The sequence below is a fragment of the Nerophis lumbriciformis genome, linkage group LG06, assembly GCF_033978685.3.
Source record: "Nerophis lumbriciformis linkage group LG06, RoL_Nlum_v2.1, whole genome shotgun sequence".
In the NCBI taxonomy this organism is placed as follows: Eukaryota; Metazoa; Chordata; class Actinopteri; order Syngnathiformes; family Syngnathidae; genus Nerophis; species Nerophis lumbriciformis.
Genome location: NC_084553.2, coordinates 45,325,326 through 45,348,787, shown reverse-complemented (window position 1 = coordinate 45,348,787; position 23,462 = coordinate 45,325,326). Strand labels below are relative to the sequence as shown.

Below are 23,462 nucleotides of genomic sequence, written 5' to 3'. Positions count from 1 at the left end.
TAATTTCAGTACTGTTATTGCACTGGAGAATAATACAATCTGTTGATCAACTTGACATGCATTTGCATCACTGAACTCTGCTAAGCAATGTGGTCTACATACAACACACAAAGACAAAGATATGTTTCAAAGGGCCAATTTATTTCAGGCCAGAACAAATTGACAAAACTATTTTAAATAGCTGCAACATAACATACATAAGTAACAAACAGCATAATAACACTAACACTAACCACGTTAAACCCAGATTCCAAACTAACAAAGGTCTTAACTCATTCTCTTTCTATGCCACATCAATATGGAATGCACTCCCAACAGGTGTAAAATAAAGGGCATCTCTATCCTCCTTCAAAACCGCACTAAAAGAACACCTCCAGGCAACTACAACCCTAAACTAACACCCTCCCTTCCACATAATACCTCTTCGGATTGTAAATAATCAAATGTAGACACTTTTTCTTATACTTTCTGATCTCTCTCTCTGTGTCCACTACTTGCTATACATATCCTACCAAGTCAGTCCTACACTGTTTCAATGTCAATTTCTCTGATGATGCAATTGTTGATGCTGATTTTGTTGATGACAAAAGTGTTGATACCAACCAAACCAAACCCCCCCGTCCTCCATATCCCACACCCCGGATTGTAAATAATTCAATGTATATACCCTGATGATTATCTTGAGTGATGACTGTATTATGATGATAGTATATATTTGATAGTATATATCTGTATCATGAATCAGTGGACCCCGACTTAAACAAGTTGAAAAACTTATTGGGGTGTTACCATTTAGTGGTCAATTGTGCGGAATATGTACTGTACTGTGCAATCTACTAATAAAAGTTTCAATCAATCAATCAATCAATCAATCAACAACATAGCTGTAAAGCTGGCTTCACCCAAGGAAGGCACACGTGACATACACAGAGCCTAACCAGGCAGATTTGAATTGTTGTTTTGGGCAGTAGACGGGATCTTTGATCCAAGACACAACTTACATTTAACTAAAATTTTTTTTTCTTTGTGCTCGACAAAAGAAAATAAGTGAGAATATCTCATACTTGCCAACCCTCCCGAATTTCAGTGCCTCTCCCCGGGACAGCCATTCTCCCAAATTTCTCCCGATTTCCAGCCGGACTTAAGGCACGCCCCTCCAGGTCCGTGCGGACCTGAGTGAGGACAGCCTGTCGTCACGTCCGCTTGGCCAACCAAAAAGTAACCACAGAACACTATACCTTATAGTCGTATAGTGTTCTGTGGTTACTTTTTTGTTGGCCAACGGTTTACGTTGTATTGCGCACCACCCCTCCCCTCCCCTCCCCACACCCACACACACACACACAGAGAGCGCAGAGGAAGAATCAGAAGCATGTCATTGCTTCGCTGCCATAAAACACGATCAGATCCTCAGTTTCTAGCCGATACTACATAAAAAATAACGTAAAATAACGCAGTAACGCATCATGTAGTAACGGTAACTGAGTTACTGAATATAAAAAATAACGCGTTAGATTACTAGTTACCGCCGAAACTAACGGCGTTACAGTAACGCGTTACTTTGTAACGCGTTAGTCCCAACACTGGTCATAATTTAAGTCCTCATGTTTCCAGGGACATATTTCCTGAGTTTATAAACATAATATGAATTTTTTTTTAAAACTAAAAAAGATTTTGTGATTATAAAAAAATATTGTTGTAATCATTGTAGTATCGACGAGATATGCTCTTGTACTTGTTATCATTACAGTGGATGTCAGGTGTAGATCCACCTATGGCGTTTGTTTACATTGTGAAGCGCCAGCTTGTTAGCAGTGACGCCGGTGAGCTATTGGATCCTCCTACGGTGTGTAGTGAAGAATGTTTAGCTATTCCTCGTCTTTTAGGGATATTTGTAAGAAACTTACTTTATTTGTCGCCATGGAGGCGAGGATTAGTGATTTAGAAGTAGCTAAAACACTGCCGACTGCGGATAGACGTTAGCCACTAGCGAGCTAGCCATGTCTTAAAGCACCTCTTGCTGAGCGGTGCTTCAGTATTATAGCTTCACCTTTATCGTTAGTTTTTAAGTCAAAATGCATCCACTCTCCCTTTTCTGTCGACACACTGTATCGGCCTGTAAGTACTCTGTGATTGTACGTTGCCACACATGCTCCTCTGCTCATAAAACTAACAATGTTATGACATAAATCATGCCCGTTTAAAAAAAAAAAAAGACAACCGGTACTTTTTAGAGGCGGTATAGGACCGATTATGATTCATTAGTATCACGGTACTTTACTAGTATACCGTACAACCCTCATCAGCAGACGGGATCTGTGTTTTTGATTGGCCTTAAAGGGCATTAATCGGCAATGGTGATGATCACATACATTCTCACGAAAATCGACTGATGCCGATCGATCAGCACATCCCTATGCACAACATCATGACAGACCTAGTGGTGCCCTAAAGCAGTGGTCAAGCATGAGCCAGGTCAAGAAGCGGTACAAACAATTGTTTTACAGGGTAGAGGGAGGAAGAAAGACGTTGAAAATGATTGGAGTTTTTCACACATTGTTGTTGTTCTATGCTCGTTGAGATGTGTGAGAAATTTCAAGTGAATTCTACTTATGGGGGTCAAACGGGCAACCTTGAGAGTGCATGTTCTGCCAAACTGGGTGCAGTAATTTTTTTACATGACATATTGTTCAGGGCGTACCCTGCCATCCGCCCGAGTGCAGCTGTCATAAGCTCCAACCCCCTGCAATGCTGAGAGGGACAAGTGGTAGAACATAGATGAATGGATATACAAACCCCATTTCCATATGAGTTGGGAAATTGTGTTAGAAGTCAATATAAATGGAATACAATGATTTGCAAATCCTTTTCAACTCATATTCAATTGAATGCACTACAAAGACAAGATATTTGATGTTCAAACTCATAAACTTAATTTTTTTTTTGCAAATAATAATTAACTTAGAATTTCATGGCTGCAACATGTGCCAAAGTAGTTGGGAAAGGGCATGTTCACCACTGTGTTACATGGCCTTTCCTTTTAACAACACTCAGTAAACGTTTGGGAACTGAGGAGACACATTTTTTAAGCTTCTCAGGTGAAATTCTTTCCCATTCTTGCTTGATGTACAGCTTAAGTTGTTCAACAGTCCGGGGGTCTCCGTTGTGGTATTTTAGGTTTCATAATGCGCCACACATTTTCAATGGGAGACAGGTCTGGACTACAGGCAGGCCAGTCTAGTACCCGCACTCTTTTACTATGAAGCCACGTTGATGTAACACGTGGCTTGGCATTGTCTTGCTGAAATAAGCAGGGGCGTCCATAGTAACGTTGCTTGGATGGCAACATATGTTGCTCCAAAACCTGTATGTACCTTTCAGCATTAACGGTGTTCACAGATGTGTAAGTTACCCATGTCTTGGGCACTAATACACCCCCATACCATCACAGATGCTGGCTTTTCAACTTTGCGCCTATAACAATCCGGATGGTTCTTTTCCTCTTTGGTCCGGAGGACACGACGTCCACAGTTTCCAAAAACAATTTGAAATGTGGACTCGTCAGACCACAGAACACTTTTCCACTTTGTATCAGTCCATCTTAGATGAGCTCAGGCCCAGCGAAGCCGATTGCGTTTCTGGGTGTTGTTGATAAACGGTTTTCGCCTTGCATAGGAGAGTTTTAACTTGCACTTACAGATGTAGCGACCAACTGTAGTTACTGACAGTGGATTTCTGAAGTGTTCCTTAGCCCATGTGGTGATATCCTTTACACACTGATGTCGCTTGTTGATGCAGTACAGCCTGAGGGATCGAAGGTCACGGGCTTAGCTGCTTACGTGAAGTAAATTTCTCCAGATTCTCTGAACCCTTTGATGATATTACGGACCGTAGATGGTGAAATCCCTAAATTCTTAAACTGTTCAACAATTTGCTCACGCATTTGTTGACAAAGTGGTGACCCTCGCCCCATCCTTGTTTGTGAATGACTGAGCATTTCATGGAATCTACTTTTATATCCAATCATGGCACCCACCTGTTCCCAATTTGCCTGTTCACCTGTGGGATGTTCCAAATAAGTGGTTGATGAGCATTCCTCAACTTTATCAGTATTTATTGCCACCTTTCCCAACTTCTTTGTCACGTGTTGCTGGCATCAAATTCTATGATTATTTGCAAAAAAAAATGTTTATCAGTTTGAACATCAAATATGTTGTCTTTGTAGCATATTCAACTGAATATGGGTTGAAAATGATTTGCAAATCATTGTATTCTGTTTATATATACATCGAACACAATTTCCCAACTCATATGGAAACGGGGTGTGTACAAAGTATATTACAGCTATTATAAGCAATTTGGTGAAGTGAGCTGCACCTTTCTTAAAGAACATGTTCAAAACATCAGTGTGTCTCTTTTAACAGTCGTATTATCGCCATCTTTGTATAATAGATCATCTGAATTCAGCAGGAAAAGACCACTTTAAAAGGCTTAATGGTCGTCCTTCAATGAACCATTTCTAATGGCTAGTTCATTGGTCACCAACCATTTCTAGCCCAAGATCCTTGGTGTCAGCCATGACCCAAAACAAGATCTAGCCGTGCGCCAACTATATATATACATATATATATATATATATATATATATATATATATATATATACACACACACACACACACAGTACAGGCCAAAAGTTTAGAGACAACTTCTCATTTCAATGCGTTTTCTTTATTTTCATGACTATTTTACCTTGTAGATTGTCACTAAAGGCATCAAAACTATGACACCTGTTAAGTGAAAACCCTTTGAGGTGACTACCTCTTGAAGCTCATCGAGAGAATGCCAAAAGTGTGCAAAAAAGTAATCAGAGCAAAGGGTGGCTATTTTGAAGAAACTAGAATATAAAACATGGTTTCAGTTATTTCACCTTTTTTTTGAAGTACGTAACTCCACATGTGTTCATTCATAGTTGTGATGCCTTCAGTGACAATCTACAATGTAAAAAGTCATGAAAATAAAGAAAACTCATTGAATGAGAATGTGTGTCCAAACTTTTGGCCTGTACTGTATGTATATATTTTTATTCGCTTGTCTCTCGATGTCGCGGGGCTGCACTCGGGCGTGTTCAAGGTTATAATGGGTGCCCGTTGGTCACTCTCTGGGTGGGGGTGTTACTGATGTCATATTAACACTTTTTTTTTTTCCTAATAATTTTGTGATCGACTAGTAGAGTCTCAGGCAGCACGGTGGAAGAGGGGTTAGTGCATCTGCCTCACAATACGAAGGTCCTGAGTAGTCTTGGGTTCCATCCCGGGCTCGGGATCTTTCTGTGTGGAGTTTGCATGTTCTCCCCGTGACTGCGTGGGTTCCCTCCGGGTACTCCGGCTTCCTCCCACCTCCAAAGACATGCACCTGGGGATAGGTTGATTGGCAACACTAAATTGGCCCTAGTGTGTGAATGTGAGTGTGAAAGTTGTCTGTCTATCTGTGTTGGCCCTGCGATGAGGTGGCGACTTGTCCAGGGTGTACCCCGCCTTCCGCCCGATTGTAGCTGAGATAGGCTCCAGCGCCCCCCGCGACCCCAAAAGGGAATAAGCGGTAGAAAATGGATGGATGGATGGATAGTAGAGTCTCAAAGATTGACTGGTCGATTGCGATCAACGGGTTGGGGACACCTAGGCTAGTTTGTCTCAGTCAACCAATACTACACACCCATACAGATTGAACATAAAGCAACTCCACAAACCTGTATTGACCCCTCCGGTGAGAATCCAGGCGCCCGTAGTGACGGCAGCCTTGATGAGACCCTTGCCCACCACCTGCTTAATGCGAGGGTGCATATCAAAATTCTGGACTCCACCGTGGACAGAGATGAGGATCTTGGGCAACTCCATGTGCCACTCCTTCAGCATCAGCCGTAGGATGGTCTCCGGACGAGAGTCGTAGGACAAACGCACATACTGCAACACAAAACAGAATACAAAGAGACATCATGAATTACCCATTTACAAACCCCGTTTCCATATGAGTTGGGAAATTGTGTTAGATGTAAATATAAACGGAATACAATGATTTGCAAATCCTTTTCAACCCATATTCAATTGAATGCACTACAAAGACAAGATATTTGATGTTCAAACTCATAAACTTTATTTTTTTTTGCAAATAATAATTAACTTAGAATTTCATGACTGCAACACGTGCCAAAGTAGTTGGGAAAGGGCATGTTCACCACTGTGTTACATCACCTTTTCTTTTAACAATACTCAATAAACGATTGGGAACTGAGGAAACTAATTGTTGAAGCTTTGAAAGTGGAATTCTTTCCCATTCTTGTCTCCGCTGTCGTATTTTACGCTTTATAATGCGCCACACATTTTCGATGGGAGACAGGTCTGCACTGCAGGCGGGCCAGAAAAGTACCCGCACTCTTTTTTTACGAAGCCACGCTGTTATAACACGTGCTGAATGTGGCTTGGCATTGTCTTGCTGAAATAAGCAGGGGCGTCCATGAAAAAGACGGCGCTTAGATGGCAGCATATGTTGTTCCAAAACCTGTATGTACCTTTCAGCATTAATGGTGCCTTCACAGATGTGTAAGTTACCCATGCCTTGGGCACTAATGCACCCCCATACCATCACAGATGCTGGCTTTTGAACTTTGCGTCGGTAACAGTCTGGATGGTTCGCTTCCCCTTTGGTCCGGATGACACGATGTCGAATATTTCCAAAAACAATTTGAAATGTGGACTCGTCAGACCACAGAACACTTTTCCACTTTGCATCAGTCTATCTTAGATGATCTCGGGCCCAGAGAAGCCGCCGTCGTTTCTGGATGTTGTTGATAAATGGCTTTCGCTTTGCATAGTAGAGATTTAACTTGCACTTACAGATGTAGCAACGAACTGTATTTAGTGACAGTGGTTTTCTGAAGTGTTCCTGAGCCCATGTGGTGATATCCTTTAGAGATTGATGTCGGTTTTTGATACAGTTCCGTCTGAGGGATCGAAGGTCACGGTCATTCAATGTTGGTTTCCGGCCATGCCGCTTACGTGGAGTGATTTCTTTTGATGGTATTATGGACCGTAGATGTTGAAATCCCTAAATTTATTGCAATTACACTTTGAGAAACGTTGTTCTTAAACTCTTTGACTATTTGCTCACGCAGTTGTGGACAAAGGGGTGTACCTCACCCCATCCTTTTGTGTGAAAAAATGAGCATTTTTTGGGAAGCTGTTTTTATACCCAATCATGGCACCCACCTGTTCCCAATTAGTCTCCCGAATCGTAACCTCTGCTGTTTTTAAGGACCCACTGCAAAAACACTAGTTAAAGATCCTCTACTTGACTCAAAACATCTCAAGGTCTCACTGCAAAAAAACATGGGTCAAAGATCCTCTAAATGTCAGGAACGCTCTGCTGATTTTAGGGGCCAACTGCAAAAATGTTAGACAAAGATCCTCTCCATGACTAGACCAATCTTTTGTTTTTAAAGGACTTACTGCAAAAAAAACATGGGTCAAAGGTCCTATAAATGACAGGAACACTCAACTATTTTTAGGGGCCTACTGCAAAAATGTTAGACAAAGATCCCATACATTACTGCTGTGTCTACATCTACTGCAAAAACGCTTGTCAAAGATTCTCTATATGACCGTGTTGTGTTGTTTTTAGAAATGTTCTGTTAAGTCAATCCTAAAATAAGACCTGAACTACCGGGTCGGCCTGATGTCAATAATGGGCCAGATTATGCCTGTGGGCCACCAGTTGAATATCCCTGCTAGAAAGACCCTCCTCCTACCTTGGCTCTGTAGGAGTGCGAGCCTCCCTGGAAGTTAACGACACCATAGGCGTCAGTGGGTCTGGCCTCTGTGTGTTTTTCCACCGACCACTCCTCCAACTCCGGCCCGGGCCTGCCGGAGTTCTCACCCAGCTTCACGTCCGAGTACTTGTGGGCCAAGCTGGCTGTGAAGCCAACATGCTGTCGCACCAGCCGCCCGCAGCAGCACCTGCACGATCACAGGGACTTTATTATTTCATTGCATATTCCATAAGCAAGCTGTGTTAAGAGAAACATGGCTGATGTCAAATTAAGAGGTTTTATTGTTTTTAGGTTTTTATCATGAGTGGTTCACTTATTTTTACACTTGCAAGATTAATGCATTACATCTTGGTAAAATTACAAGACTCACTTTTTTTTATTTTATACACAAGTAACAATTGAAATGAGGTGAGGTGTTGGCTGATGACTGCTTTCACGTACATAATTTCTTGTTCAATGTTGATTTTGTTGTGGTTGCATAACTCTTTTTTTTATTGTTATGTGGCTAACATTCACAACAAATACTGTTGCATAAAGTTGCAAAACAAAAGTAGGAGTGCTTTGATACACCCTTTTTCACTTCCGATAGTGATCTCCGAGTGTTGAGTTTTGGCCAAAACGGATTTTTACCAATACGATATTGGCACAAATCATACATATTTTTGATCAATTTGTAGTATGGAATGTTAGAAAAGGCTTGATTAAGGGAAATTAGTCAAACAGAAAACAACGGTAGGTATGAAAAATACTAACCAATTTATTAACTCTCTGGAATGGACTTTTAAGTAAAAGCGCTGTGGTCATTGTTTTTTGTAGACACCTTCTGGGCACAGTAGTTATTTAACTTAAGCTCACGCAGTAAGTTGACTGATGCGGACACGTTTGCTACTGATTACTTTCTAAAACGCTTCTGCCTTAGAGATTCAGACTGTCCATATAAATAATTTGAAACTATAATTATTCGATACTTGTTCATATTGATAAATGTTAGACTGCAATATTTTTCAATTAAGTGAAGTGAATTATATTTATATAGTGCTTTTTTTCTCTGGAGACTTAAAGTGCTTTACATAGTGAATTATATATTTAAGCTACAATCAAACCCTTGTGGGTGGCACAGGGAACAAGTGGGTAAAGTGTCTTGCCCAACAACACAACAGCAGTGACGAGGATGGCAGAAGCGGGAGTCAAACCTGAAACCCTCAAATTGCTGGCACAGCTGCTCGCCACGGCGCCCCGAGACGTTAATTAATCAAATATATAAATAATACATCTAGCTTGTGGGCGATAGCATGCTTAGTTGTTGTGTGACTGCGAGTTCCTAGTAACCTATACCCAACCATATTTGTAATTGACTTCACTAAAATACAAGAAAACACAAACCTTGTGTGCTTATTAGAGGACATTTAGTTGTAAATTGGCTGTTGAGCTTTGCTCAAGTAAATGCGACACAGGACTGCTTGTACTGCAGCGCTTATATCAGAGATTTTAGATGTTTTTTTGCGGATATTGGACCGATATCTGACAACAATATCGGATCCAAACATCCCAAAACAAAAGCAAGAACTATTGGTGATCACAATAATTAGGGAACGTTGTATTCGTAAGAAAACACCCTCAAGTTAAGATGCTTTTGTAAAACTTTGGTCTTGCTAGGCAAATTATGTTGTTGTCTTCGTGTAGCACACACGTTCTTAATTCGTGTGACCTAAGGGCCAAAATGTTTCCACTCCAGCCACTCAAATAATAAATATTGGAAAAGTGTATTACAACCGAGTACTGCGGCGGTCCATACGGACCACTGTTGAGAAACAGATATTTTTTGGCAGCTCTCTCGGGGGCGCTCGCGGCCCAACAATGGGCCCCTGCCCGATGGTTCAGAAACACTGGTTTACCACATTTATTTAAAACAATAAATATCTCAATGAGCTTTAATAATGAGGTTGTGATGATACATAATGGCTAACATAAGCTTCTCCACTTAAGTGATTATCTTCGCTAAGAATGTCACACCCTAACGCACAAAACCCAAAGTTATTTGTTACCCCAGGCGGGTTTCGTTTCAGTGCAATTGTACACTAGCTCAATTTTCCCTCAGGCTCTTTCTGGGTCGCAAAATAATCTCTCAGGCTAATCCTGCCTCCTGACCAAAGAAGAATGCAGGAAACAAAAGACTGCTGAAGCAATACTCACCGGACAAGCTGCTGGCAAATCTGGCATCCTGGAAGGCATCTAGATGGAATTTGAACACAGCTTTAATTCATACATTCTAAGGCAGCATGATGATGCAAGAACACCACGCGGGCTGCCAAGGATCTTTAAATGGCAGAATCTGTCTGAATGTTCTGAACTCTTGCTTCCATGCTGTTGAGGAATGTATACTGTAAGAAGGTATGTCAGTGGATGTAGCTCAACTTCATGTTGCAGTTCTTTTGTCAGCAACCTAGCTGAGTCTGAATCAACAATGCCATTGTAGTGCACCTTTTTATTCAATATATCTATGTTTGTCACGCAATGACATGTACTGCAGTTAGGGCGGAGAATGCAAATTATTTAAGCAAAAAAAACAAAAACAGGTAGAAAAATAATAACTTGGTGTGACAAACAGTAAGGAAGGAATGCACCTTTTTCAAAGAGTAACTAAAACCAGAGATGGTTGACACACAAGGTGGGTTAAACAGTAAATGCATGCCACTGTGGGAAATGTTATTGTTTTACAAGATTTTTCTACTAACAGATGGATGCTGAAGATTTTAGGAATTGTGTTTTCTTTCAGTGCAGCCTGCATCGTCAGACCCGAGTCACGTTTAATTTGACATTTATCTTTTTAATAGACTGCGGTTTCATGGCCCCTGAGCCACACTTTGGACAGCTATGGTTTGAGAAGAAAATGGCTCAATGGTATTGGTTAAATCGATAATGGGCCAAAAGTTGATAGTTTAAAAGGGTTAAAAGTGTAAAGGGAAACGACAGGTCAAAGGTAAATTGGACAGGATGTTGCACATAAAGCACAACTACATTGCACAAATGCTAGAAATGTTAACATAAACTGTACATATAGTGCAGTGAACACACAGTTTATGCTGTGTTAGGTGCAGAGGTGGGTAGTAACGCGCTACATTTACTCCGTTACATCTACTTGAGTAACTTTTGGGATAAATTGTACTTCTAAGAGTAGTTTTAATGCAACATACTTTTACTTTTACTTGAGTATATTTATAGAGAAGAAACGCTACTTTTACTCCGCTACTTTTATCTCCATTCAGCTCGCTACTCGCTACTAATTTTTATCGATCTGTTAATGCACGCTTTGTTTGTTTTGGTCTGTCAGACAGACCTTCATAGTGCCTGCGTTTCAACAAATACAGTTACTGGTGACGTTCACTCCGTTCCACCAATCAGATGCAGTCACTGGTGACGTTGGACCAATCAAACAGAGCCAGGGGTCACATGACCTGACTTAAACAAGTTGAAAAACTTATTCGGGTGTTACCATTTAGTGGTCAATTGTACGGAATATGTACTGTACTGTGCAATCTACTAATAAAAGTTCCAATCAATCAATCAAAAATGTGAAGGAAAAAAGACCCTTTTTTTATTTCAACCGTACTTCCCGTCAAAAGCCTAAAGACTGACTGCACAGTTCCTGTCTTCACAATAAAAGTGCCGTTCCATCGCGCCTGCGCTTTCAAAATAAGAGTCTCCGAAAGCCAGCGCAAACAAGCTAGCAAGCTACGGAGTTTGCCGCCAATGTATTTCTTGTAAAGTGTATAGAAACGAATATGGAAGCTGGGCAAATAAGATGCCAAAAAACAACCACTTTCATGTGGTATTGGACAGAAAGGAAGACTTTGTTTCTCTTCCATTCGAAAATGTGGACGTTATCATCACTACGGTCTGATTCCAATCAATGCAAGTCATCAGAATCAGGTAATACACCAACTTATATTCTTGTCTTCATGAAAGAAAGGAATCTATATGTGTTAAACATGCATGTATATTCATTAAAACACCTTTAACATGTAAACAAAAACGGCAAAATAAATAAATATAAATTATATACTGTATATATCAATGTATGTGTATATATATATATATATATATATATATATATATATATATATGATATGTGTGTGTATGTTACTCATTAGTTACTCAGTACTTGAGTAGTTTTTTCACAACATACTTTTTACTTTTACTCAAGTAAATATTTGGGTGACTACTCCTTACTTTTACTTGAGTATTAAATCTCTAAAGTAACAGTACTCTTACTTGAGTACAAATTCTGGCTACTCTACCCACCTCTGGTTAGGTGTAAGGTTAATTATTCAAGAGCTGCAGCACAGTGCTGACCTCCACCAAGGCCAAATTGTTCTGAAGTACCTTCATAGATACCAAAATTCTGCTTATTCCAAAATGTCATTAATATTCATTTAAAATGTACTTTTTAGCAAAAATAGGGGTGGGGGGTGGGAGATTATTGATCCACACCAGACATTTTGATTAGCTTTTGTGTAATCCCGCTGACTAACAATGAAAACGGCAATAATCCCATGAAGGTAAACTTAAATGACAGGGAAAAAAATAACAACTAGGAAACAGGAATGTGAATGTTACAATTCGATTTTGATTCTTGGGGTGACAATTCCGATTCAGAATCGATTGTCAATTCGACACTATTGTAGATTCAAACTTGGCCTGGGTCAACAATAATAAATTAAAATGAACTGGATAACTTGCGATAAACTGCCATGTCTGCGTGTTTTTTTTCTTCTTCGCTCGCTTTTAAACCGGGTGCAAAAGGGTTCACTTTGTGCATCACTATAAGTGCCTGAGCATGTTTATTCAATAGTATAATTAATTAAGATTGTGGTTGTCAGTCAACCACAATCTTTGTCTTTGTGGGCGGCGGCAAGATCGCTAGCTTACAAACACAGGATGCACCGACAGAGCCTTACTTGTCTTGACACGCTAGTGAAGATAGCCACAAAATAACTAAATTTAGGACGAAAAAAAATGGTTGCAAAGCCAAATGTCCGGTGTGGCTTCAGACAAGTGAGCAAGATGCGTCTATCAACACGGACGATGCCAAATGTGTTAGAAAGTGATTGCAACAACAAAAATGACAAACCAAATCACCAGACACAGTTTTACCAACAGGGGAAAAACTGCACTTTAAGATGTTCAATATTTATTTAGGTGCAATTTTTGCTAAGGTATTATAATAGAAATGATCCGGATCACCCCCAAAATGGAATCATTTGTTCCTTAGCCCATTCTGGAAATTTCCTGAATGTTTCACTAAAATCTGCCTTTTTGAGTTATGTCGTTAACAAACAAAACCAGGCATTTGCGTAACTTCCTGCCGCAGGTAGGGTAAAGTGTACTCATTGGCTACTTCTATAGAGTAGCATGACAAACATCTTTAAACTGTAATCACTGTCAGACGTTACAAAGTAGGGGTGAGACCAGACAGTGATGTGAGTGCTGGTTGGGATTTAGGCCACTATACAACTTGGCATGTATCCATGGCAACAACCACAAGGCTCACAACTAGAATGCAAACACACATACCTGTGGGGGTCCTTTGACACTGGAAGTACGTACACGCATTCCCTCTTGGTGAAAGTGCTTTCTATCCAGGGTTTCTGGGACTGCCAAGGGAATAAAAGAAGAAACATCAGAAAGCAGTTATGCAATCAAAAAGATATTGAAATTATACAGTTGAGGTGTCTGTAAATGACAATGGGTTCAAAAAGATCACTTTAATACCATTTTCAGAGCAAGCATTTTTGTTGAAATTTTTTTTAATTAATGCCTCTGTACCTATTTTTTTTGCCATTTCAAGGCTTCAGTCTGATTAATATAGCTAATCCTTCACATAATACAGAAGGAATCCATTAAATGAATCCAATTATTCCTAAAAGTATCAACAACAACCTAAAAATGTCACAACAGAAAGGAGGGCTGGACAATTCAAAAACACAATTTCACCAATTGATAAGTGGTTAAAAAATATACTTAAATTGATAAATCTATTCCACAAATCGATGACATATTTAATAAAATATACAAAAACATCGAAGTAAATATAAAACCAAACGGAAATCAGACTACATTTAGTCCAGATGTGATTCATATCGCAAATTTGGCTGCAATTTAAGACGTATTCTTGAAAATGCCATTTAACATCAGTTCAGACATTAATTTTGGTCAAATCTCACATAATATGAAACAAATTGAAGGGTCAAAATTTAGAGTGATACCAGTTTTAATCTGAATCCAATCCTGATTGCGCATTTGCCTGGATGTTAAAATATACATAGTTTTATAAATAAAAAAGAAATCTTGCATCATGAGAAAATAACATGCTACGATGGATGGTTGTAAACACGGTCAGAATCCGAAATTAAAAAAAATTATACAGTACCTACCCTAAAACCAATCCAGATATGGCTGCATTATTAACTCGTTTAATATCTTTTCTTACTATACATCTCTGCCAAATCGTATCTAATGTAGATGACATTTTTTATGAATAGTCAAAAGCTGTTGTTTGAAAGGAATCTAAATTGAACGTTAGAAATTATATTTTACAATTCACATGTTCACGGTGGAATAGGGGTTAGTGCGTCTGCCTCACAATACGAAGGTCCTGGGTTCGATCCTGAGCTCGGGATCTTTCTGTGTGGAGTTTGCATGTTCTCCCCGTGACTGCGTGGGTTCCCTCCGGGTACTACGGCTTCCTCCCACCTCCAAAGACATGCACCTGGGGATAGGTTGATTGGCAACACTAAATTGACCCTAGTGTGTGAATGTGAGTGTGAATGTTGTCTGTCTATCTGTGTTGGCCCTGCGATGAGGTGGCGACTTGTCCAGGGTGACCCCGCCTTCCGCCCGATTGACCCCGCAACCCCAAAGGGAATAAGCGGTAGAAAATGGATGAATGGATGGATGTTCAGATGCAAAATTTAGATTGAAACTTAGATCCAAATTCGATGACATTTACAGTAGGGCTGCAACGATTAATCTATTAAATTGTTCAAATTGATTTAAAAATAAAACTGATTAATATTTTGTTGCTTCAGTTAATCGTTTAATGAGTGTAACAAATAAAAACTGATAAAATGATTGCCAGGAACTTTGAATACGCGAACAGTTTCCGCACCAATAGAGCGCACGTGAGAGTGGTCGTGTGTGGATGTTTTGATCTGTGTGGTGGCGGACAGCAGAGTTTTTTCCCCAAATTTTTATTTTTATCAACCATTACCAGAACTTCTTTCCTCAGCGTATCTATTTCCGTTTCCATAGCAGCGCACTTCAGACTTCTGGCAACATATGTGTGTTTCTACTTCCAGAAACAAAGACGAGTGTGTTCTAATTATGGCAGACTTGGTAACAGACAACGAAGACGACTATTTTTGGACAAATGAGGATTCACAACCTTATCTTTTTGAACCTGAATATATGGAGGATGAACTTCTAGTTATAGAAGCTTAGCATTTGTGAAGAGAGGCTGAAACATTGGAGCAGACAGATGGCGAGAGAGTGAGGTCGGCGTGTCTTGATGCTTCAAATGTGGAACTTGGAGCCAAGTTATGCTGACATAAATGGAGTGCTTACCCAAACTAAACTGGAAAAAATGTCCACGGCCAGCTGGACCAAACGCACAACTGTCCATCGAGTGAGTCACTATAAAATCGATCATGATACATGCAGCACGTCATGCTTGTTATTACAACTACATACTCTGTCAAGCTAGCTCCGCACAAACAAAACATGAAATGCGGGCTAATACTTTACAGACAGTGCTGTATGATTGTTCATGTTTTTCAGTCAGTATAGATTAGTATCCTATCGCATTTTGTTCTGCATTACATACTCAAAAGCCATACAACTATTGACATAGTAGCGAGCTTACCTCTTGCGCGTAGCTAGCTTACGGCTAACACTGTAGCATGCCGTCGCAAGACGATGTGTTAGTACGCTAGAAAAACAGTTACTCAGTTTTCGCTCTTACCACAACAATGTCGCTACAGCTTGGTTATTATACAGGTTATAGAACGTAAATTAAGTATTGTTGGCGGTTTTTAGATGCATTTCTAAAGTGACTCGGAGGTAGAATGGATTGCTCCCATTAGCTGCATTGTTAGCAACTTGGAGCGAGCCGATTATTACAAATTAGAATGCAAAAAAAACAACTCAAAAAACCCTTTTGTCTTCTTGTCTCTCATGAAGATTGAAAACGATAGGCAAAATTACTATTAAAAAAAAGTGCAGTTCCCCTTTAAGGCAAACATGTTAAAAACGCAATTTCAATGTTGATTTGTTTGAAAAAAAGAATGACTGTTATTGTGGCTTTTTTTCCCCCTATTACTCGATTACTAAAATAATTGATATTTGCAGCTCTAACTTGCAGACTTTGTATTGAAAAACCGTAAAGTCAAACCAAAACTTGTGCATTTGGGTCAAATCTGAATTCACTAAGGACAATGTAGTTTTGAGTTATAAACTGCAAATAAATTGGCAAGTATTTTACTTTAACAAAGACAGTTGAATCCACATTTAGCTGAATCTGAAAAATCCTATGAAACATTTGAAGAGTTTTACTGTCAAATAATTTTTCATATAATGAATTTCCGTCAGAAATCTGAAAGATCAAAACAAACTTTATATGGATCTGATCACCATTCAAGTCCAACTTGTGAATGAACCACTCTCTGAGGACCAGTGGTTACGTTCTGTCAGGAGTCCGCATATCAACACCTAAACAAACCGATCAAGACGTCGTACCTGAGTGTCCTCTTCTTCATCTCTGTGTTTAAGGGCTTTGTAAAGAAACATTCCAGTGCTCCTTGGTGCATCTCCTAGACAAAAAAACCCACTGTCGCCGCAACCTCTCTTCAACGCCGCATCGCCAGCACCAAATAACCACGAGCTCGTCCGCGTGCAACGTTCTCTTCCGTGTCAAAGTCGACAGCGATGCGGTTAGTGCAAAAAAAGTTAAAAGCTAAGCGATCAGCGAGAGGTTGCAGCCTCTCCTACCGATTTGGACAGTTAATGTGTAAGAAGTCGTTTGGGTGGCAGATGAATGTGTCCGAGAGCGGGTAGTCCATGTTAGACCCAGGCGAGGGAGGCCCAGGCCAAGAAGGCGCGGGACAGGATAGCAAAGGCCTCAATGATAAACACCTATGTGTCTATTGAAGACAAATCACCTGCTGTGACACACACACACACACACACACACACACACACACACACACACACACACACACACACACACACACACACACACACACACACACACACACACACACACACACACACACACACACACACACAAAAGTTTGCTACACTGATGTCATTAAATGTTACATAAAGTGCTACCTTTACACTTCTACAGTAAACATTGTTTTTAATGTTATATTTATATTGTGCAAGGTGGTGGTTATAATAAATAACTACTTTACCTATATGACACAAGCGCACCACAGCTTTTGACAATGAGCTTTATTTTCCTTCTATATATTGCTATAAATCCAGATGGAGGTTAACATGACTAAGTGGCAGGTGGAGTGATCATATATTCATTAATCATCAAAGATTTGTACGTTTAGGGCAGCATAAGCGATCAAGCTTAATTTTGTGGATTATTTTGATTATTATAGTTTATTTCTATTATATAACATGGTGGGTATGATAACTAAATGACAGGAGAAGTGATCATATTTTTTTTATCTAAAACATTTGAGATATACGTTTAGGGTCGCATTAGCGATTGGGCATACCACACGCTTAACTTTGTGGATTAATTGAGGTATTTATGTTTATCACAACACATGGTGGTTACGATAAATAAAGGCCAGGAAGAGAAATTGCAATATTAAGCGGCATCGCCCGTCTATGAGTGAGTGTATTTTGGTCTGTGAGTTTGTGGATTATTCCCAGTCCATCAATGTATTTATATTACACAAGGTGCCGGTTATCATCAATAACTGGCGGGAGGAGAGGTCACATTGATTTTAGGTCAGTGACTTTGTGGATTTTTTGGGTTAATTCGTAATTATGCAAGGTGGCAATTGTCAATTATTGGTGCGAGTAGCAATCATATTTTTAAAACTATATATGATATGTACATTGTGGGCACAGGTGCTTTTGCGTATTTCAGGTTTATGACCAAACCTTTCCAATAAATGCCGCATGGAGACAAATTGGGGCCACATTGATGCATTTTGCATCTCTCTGAATTTTTTTTTGACAAATCCTATTTACATCTTCTAGGTCAGTGGTTCTCAACCTTTTTTCAGCGATGTACCCCCTGTGAACATTTTTTAAATTCAAGTACCCCCTAATCAGAGCAAAGCATTTTTGGTTGAAAAAAAGAGATAAAGAAGTAAAGTACAGCACTATGTCATCAGTTTCTGATTTATTAAATTGTATAACAGTGCAAAATATTGCTCATTTGTAGTGGTCTTTCTTGAACTATTTGTAAAAAAGATATACAAATAACTAAAAACTTGTTGAAAAATAAACAAGTGATTAAATTATAAATAAAGATTTCTACACATAGAAGTAATCATCAACTTAAAGTGCCTTCTTTAGGGATTGTAATAGAGATCCATCTGGATTCATGAACTTAATTCTAAACATTCCTTCACAAAAAAAGAAATCTTTAACATCAATATTTATGGAACATGTCCACAAAAAATCTACCTGTCAACACTGAATATTGCATTGTTGCATTTCTCTTCACAGTTCTTTTTGACAGACATTTTAGTGAGGGTCAAACCATCATGGCTTGGTGGAAACTCTGCAGGTTTATGGTAATGAATGGAATAGCCTACTTGATTTGATGTTCAGTTTATGAACTTACATTCATATTTTGTTGAAGTATTATTCAATAAATATATTTATAAAGAATTTTTGAATTGTTGCTATTTTTAGAAAATTTAAAAAAAAATCTCACGTACCCCTTGGCATACCTTCAAGTACCCCCAGGGGTACACGTACCCCCATTTGAGAACCACTGTTCTAGGTGACAATGAAAATGTGAGTAATATATCATAGTATATATCATCAATATTAGTTTTAAATCTTATCTTTATAGAATGCAGAGGGCCAATACAAAAATGAGCTAGGTCCGAACATCGCCTCCGGGTCAGACTTTGTGCACACCTTACTTAGTGGATTATTTTGAGTCTGTTTAGGAAATAATCAATGTGAGAAGTGCTCACATTTTTAAAATAATATAACACATACGTTGTTAAAGTATATAATTTGCAAGGGCTGGTGAAGCCAGCAATAAAAGGTAATGAAGTTAAATGCCCTGTTGGGAGTTTTGGAGAAATCCTGCCGAGTGTTCCTGGTGGCAAATGAAACCTGTAACCATGGTACCTGAGAATGTCAAGCAACAAAAGACTGGAGCGCTCTTTGGACACCCTGCCAAAATTACATGCACACACTTCAACCTCCCTCCTAACTCTTCCTCTCTGCCTTTTTTTAATCACAGCTCCACAGCAATTTGTTTTATGATCATTGTTTTACTCCCAAAACATAGCATCTATTAGGGCTGTCTTCGACTGAAGATGTTCATAGTCGTATCTCATTTTTTAGATTTTGCCTGTAGTTGACAATCGGTCAAACTATGGCGTTGCTTTTAATAAAAATATACAGATGATGATTTGTAGTAGTTAGGATCAAGGATGTCACGATATACGGTATTAATGACAAATGCGGTAGACAGTTTTAATTTAACCTTATCAAAAAACTTAATTTATAACTGCACTTTCATAAACTCACGGACTGACTGGTGCCAACTCGCTAGCTTAAAGGTGAACTGCACTTTTTAATTTGCCTATCGTTCACAATCATTATGAAACCCAGGACAGATGGATTTTTTTTAATGCATTCTACATATTAAATAAACGTAAATATGGGAGCTCCACTATTCTGCCCATAAAATCAGATAAATAAATATTCTACAGATGTCACGGTCTGAAAATGTCTTATCACAATTATTGTGAACAAATGTATCAGTTATTATTATCGCAGCATTTTTAAATGTACTCAAAATGTTCTAAAAGTACTAATCTTTTAACCAAGTTTTATTGAAAAAAACACAAACATCCATCCATTCATTTTCTATACAGCTCCTTGAGAATGTTGTTCTTCAACTGTCCACAGACAAAGTGGTGACCCTCGCCCCATCCTTGTTTGTGAATGACTGAGCATTTCATGGAAGCTGATTTTATACCCAACCATGGCACCCACCTGTTCTAAATTAGCCTGTTCACCTGTGGGATGTTCCAAATACGTGTTTGATGAGCATTCCTGAACATTCTCAGTCTTTTTTGCCACTTGTGCCAGATCTTTTGAAACATGTTGCAGGCATCAAATTTCAAATAAGCTTATATTTACAAAAAATAACAAAGTTTACCAGTTCGAATGTTAAGTATCTTGTATTTGCAGTGTATTGAATTGAATATAGGTTGAAAAGGATTTGCCAATCATTGTATTCTGTTTTTAATTGATGATTTACACAATGTGCCAACTTCACTGGTTTTGGGTTTGTACATAAGAATTATATTTTATTATAAATGTGCTCGTTACAACATTACATACATACTTACATCGTGTGTTTAATTTAACAGCTCCCATAGGCTGCATTTTAAAGCAAACTTTTGATCAAATGTATTTAATATTTAGAACACATTTTAAAAAATCCATCCGTCGTCATGTCTTTTATATTGATTGTGAACGATAGGCAAAATTCCCCCCAAAATTGCAGTTCACCTTTAAATGCTAGCATAAAGACCAGAGACATTATTGTATTTCCCCATTAAGAACCTACATAACCCAATCTAAACGTATATAAACACATTGCTGTCTGCGCAAATAACATACTCAGTTGTACACATTGAACATAAAAGCTGTAATCTCTTAAACAGAGTGATCAAAGGAATATGAGGTGTCAAGGACCGCTGAACAGAGTCGGACCCCACAATGCCGGCCAGAAATAGTAAACAATAATAATAGATTTTATTTGTTAGACACTTTTCATTTAAATGAATCTAACAAGAGCTACAGTACAAATCAATATTTAGAACAATGAAAGCTTAGCCATTAAAACATAAAACTATCAGAAAAGCATAAACACAAACTATACAAAATAGTGGGGTTTCTAACAGTGTGTCTATTTATTTTAGTTATAAGAAAAACTTGCTGCAATGAATTCGGTGTGTGGGTGTGTATAAGTACATTTTGAGCACATTAAACAATACCGCGATAATGATAACCGTGATATGACATTTTCATATCGTGACATTCCTAATAGTAGTGTATACTGAGGAAGGCTGAAAGTGACAGCGAAAGCTAAGATTTAGCTCTATATTTGTCTTCACACAAGAATATTTTACTAAAATATAAAGGAGACATGATGAACGCAATCAATTTATCCTCCCAATCGTTTAATGTGAGACAATTCGACTGCAAGGTTGATTGTTGGATCAGACTACTCCCTCACACAACAATGCAACAAAGCTGTCAATTCAAGCCATCAATCATTCAGCAACTCTTTAGTGTGATGTAAGAGCAGGCCTGATAACATCTGCCCTGGCGATGGAACTGCCCATGAGACAAAACAGAGGCAAAGGTGGCAGCACTTCAGGAAAAAAAAGAAGCCTTGGAAATGCATTTCTGCTGTTTTTGGATTCCATTTACTGTGGCAGCAAAATGCACGATATGGCTACAAGAAATGGCACATTTTTTTATTTTTTTAACCATTCAGTTTGGATGTTCTTGTGTGCGCTGCATTGTAAACGTGTGCAGTTTAGAGGGAACATTGAGAATCCCCATCCATTGTAATGCAGAGTAGAGTCATACTCTCCATTTATCCATACAAGTCTGGCTTTAATTCACCTTTTTACTTTTGATGGAGTTTGAGGAACAATATCCAAAGACAAATCAACCACTACATAGTATGTGATCACAGTGCGCAGGAGGAACTGGGGCATCCTGCACGCCTCAGTGAGCCATGTCTCTTCTTTTTCCACCTCACAGCGTCTATTCCACACCACATCACTTTTTACAGCAACTAACTTCGTCACTGCAATTGCAATGAGCAAATTAAAAAAATATTTACAAAAGGTATACTATTATACAAAATTGAATGTATAATGGTATGATAACAGTAATAGAGCATGTTTATGATTTTTTTTTAAGGAAATACCTACACCGCTGTGTATGATACACCAGCCACTTGACGAAGAACATATTCATAAAAAAAAGAATGAAATAAAATTAATAAGGCTTTGCTACACATCTTAAAATGCACCTTCAAGCTCTGCCATTGATCTTTAAGTTGGCTAGAAACAGAGCAGTGGGTCTGATCTTTTGAAGGGGTTTTTAGCAAATAGGCTAACCTAGCATGATGTTGCGGTTTAAATGTGAGACAGTAGCGCACATAACCATGCTAATGTTGCGAACATTCATGTACCGCCCCTTACTTAAATGTTATGTAATCGTATCTGGTACATGGCATCTGTTACGTTGGACAAGTGCAAAGCTCTGTGTATACAGTGTTTCCCACAGGACAGGCATCTATTTGTGGTGGTGTGGTCGGGGGGCGGGGGGTGACGGCGGCAGCGGCGATGACCAAGAAGAACGCGGAGTTGGAATATAAGTACAACACTTTATGTACACGTTTAGCTCATTAAAATTACCGACAGGAAGGCGAGAAACACTTTATTTCAACAGACTCTGGCGCCGTACCTGTCGTCAAAACGCCAAAGACCGACTGCACAGTTGCGCTAACAAAATAAGAGTCTCAGAAAGCTGGCGTGCACAGGCTAGCAAGCTACGGAGTTTGCCGACAATGTATTTCTTGTAAAGTGTATACAAAGGAGTACAGAAGCTGGACAAATAAGATGCCAAATACCAACCACTTTCATGTGGTATTGGACAGAAAGGAGGACTTTTTTTCTCCTCCATTCAAAAATGCGGACGTTATCAGCACCACTGTCTGATTCCTATCAATGCAAGTCTTCAGAATCAGGTAATACACCAACTTATATTCTTGTCTTCATGAAAGAAAGGAATCTATATGTGTTAAACATGCTTGTATTATCTTTAAACACCTTTAACTTGTTAACAATATTAACTATGTGTTAAACATGCTTGTATTATCTTTAAACACCTTTAACTTGTTAACAATATTAACTATATGTGTTAAACATGCTTGTATTGTCATTAAACACCTTTAACTTGTTAACAATATTAACTATATGTATTAAACATACTTGTATTATCATTAAACACCTTTAATTTATAAACAATATTAACTATGTGTTAAGCATGCTTGCATTATCATTAAACACCTTTAACTTGTTAACAAAAACATATATTTCATAAATAAGTAAATATAAATTATATATATGAATGAGGTAGAGCCCCACGACTTGATCAATTGAAAAGTAGCTCGCCTGCAGAAAAAGTGTGAGCACCCCTGAGTTACACCCATCTGAAGAGGTCAGCCACCTGTTTAAAGCCCGATCACATTTGAAATCTTGAAATGAAGGGCCTTTAATGGCCAAAACATTAACTTGGACAACATTTTAACAGCTGGTTGGCTCAGATTTTATTC

At 38.8% G+C, this 23,462-nt stretch overlaps 1 protein-coding gene across 6 annotated transcripts in view; it reads right to left on the bottom strand.

The window, feature by feature from the left end:
* The window catches only part of trpm7 (transient receptor potential cation channel, subfamily M, member 7), a 90,861-nt gene that overhangs the window by 52,858 nt on the left and 14,541 nt on the right, over window positions 1–23,462 (bottom strand). Inside the window, exons 1-5 of one of the 6 annotated variants that reach the window (XM_061964450.2) lie at window positions 16,616–16,961; window positions 13,397–13,476; window positions 10,016–10,054; window positions 7,802–8,009; window positions 5,747–5,960 (exon numbers count right to left, since the gene is read on the bottom strand). In XM_061964450.2, the coding sequence (XP_061820434.2) occupies window positions 5,747–5,960; window positions 7,802–8,009; window positions 10,016–10,054; window positions 13,397–13,476; window positions 16,616–16,666 (592 nt within the window). In that variant the 5' untranslated portion in view covers window positions 16,667–16,961. Of the gene's footprint in view, window positions 1–5,746; window positions 5,961–7,801; window positions 8,010–10,015; window positions 10,055–13,396; window positions 13,477–16,615; window positions 16,962–23,462 lie in introns of those variants that run through there. The other 5 variants (XM_061964449.2, XM_061964445.2, XM_061964448.2 and 2 more) reach the window with 5 other exon arrangements.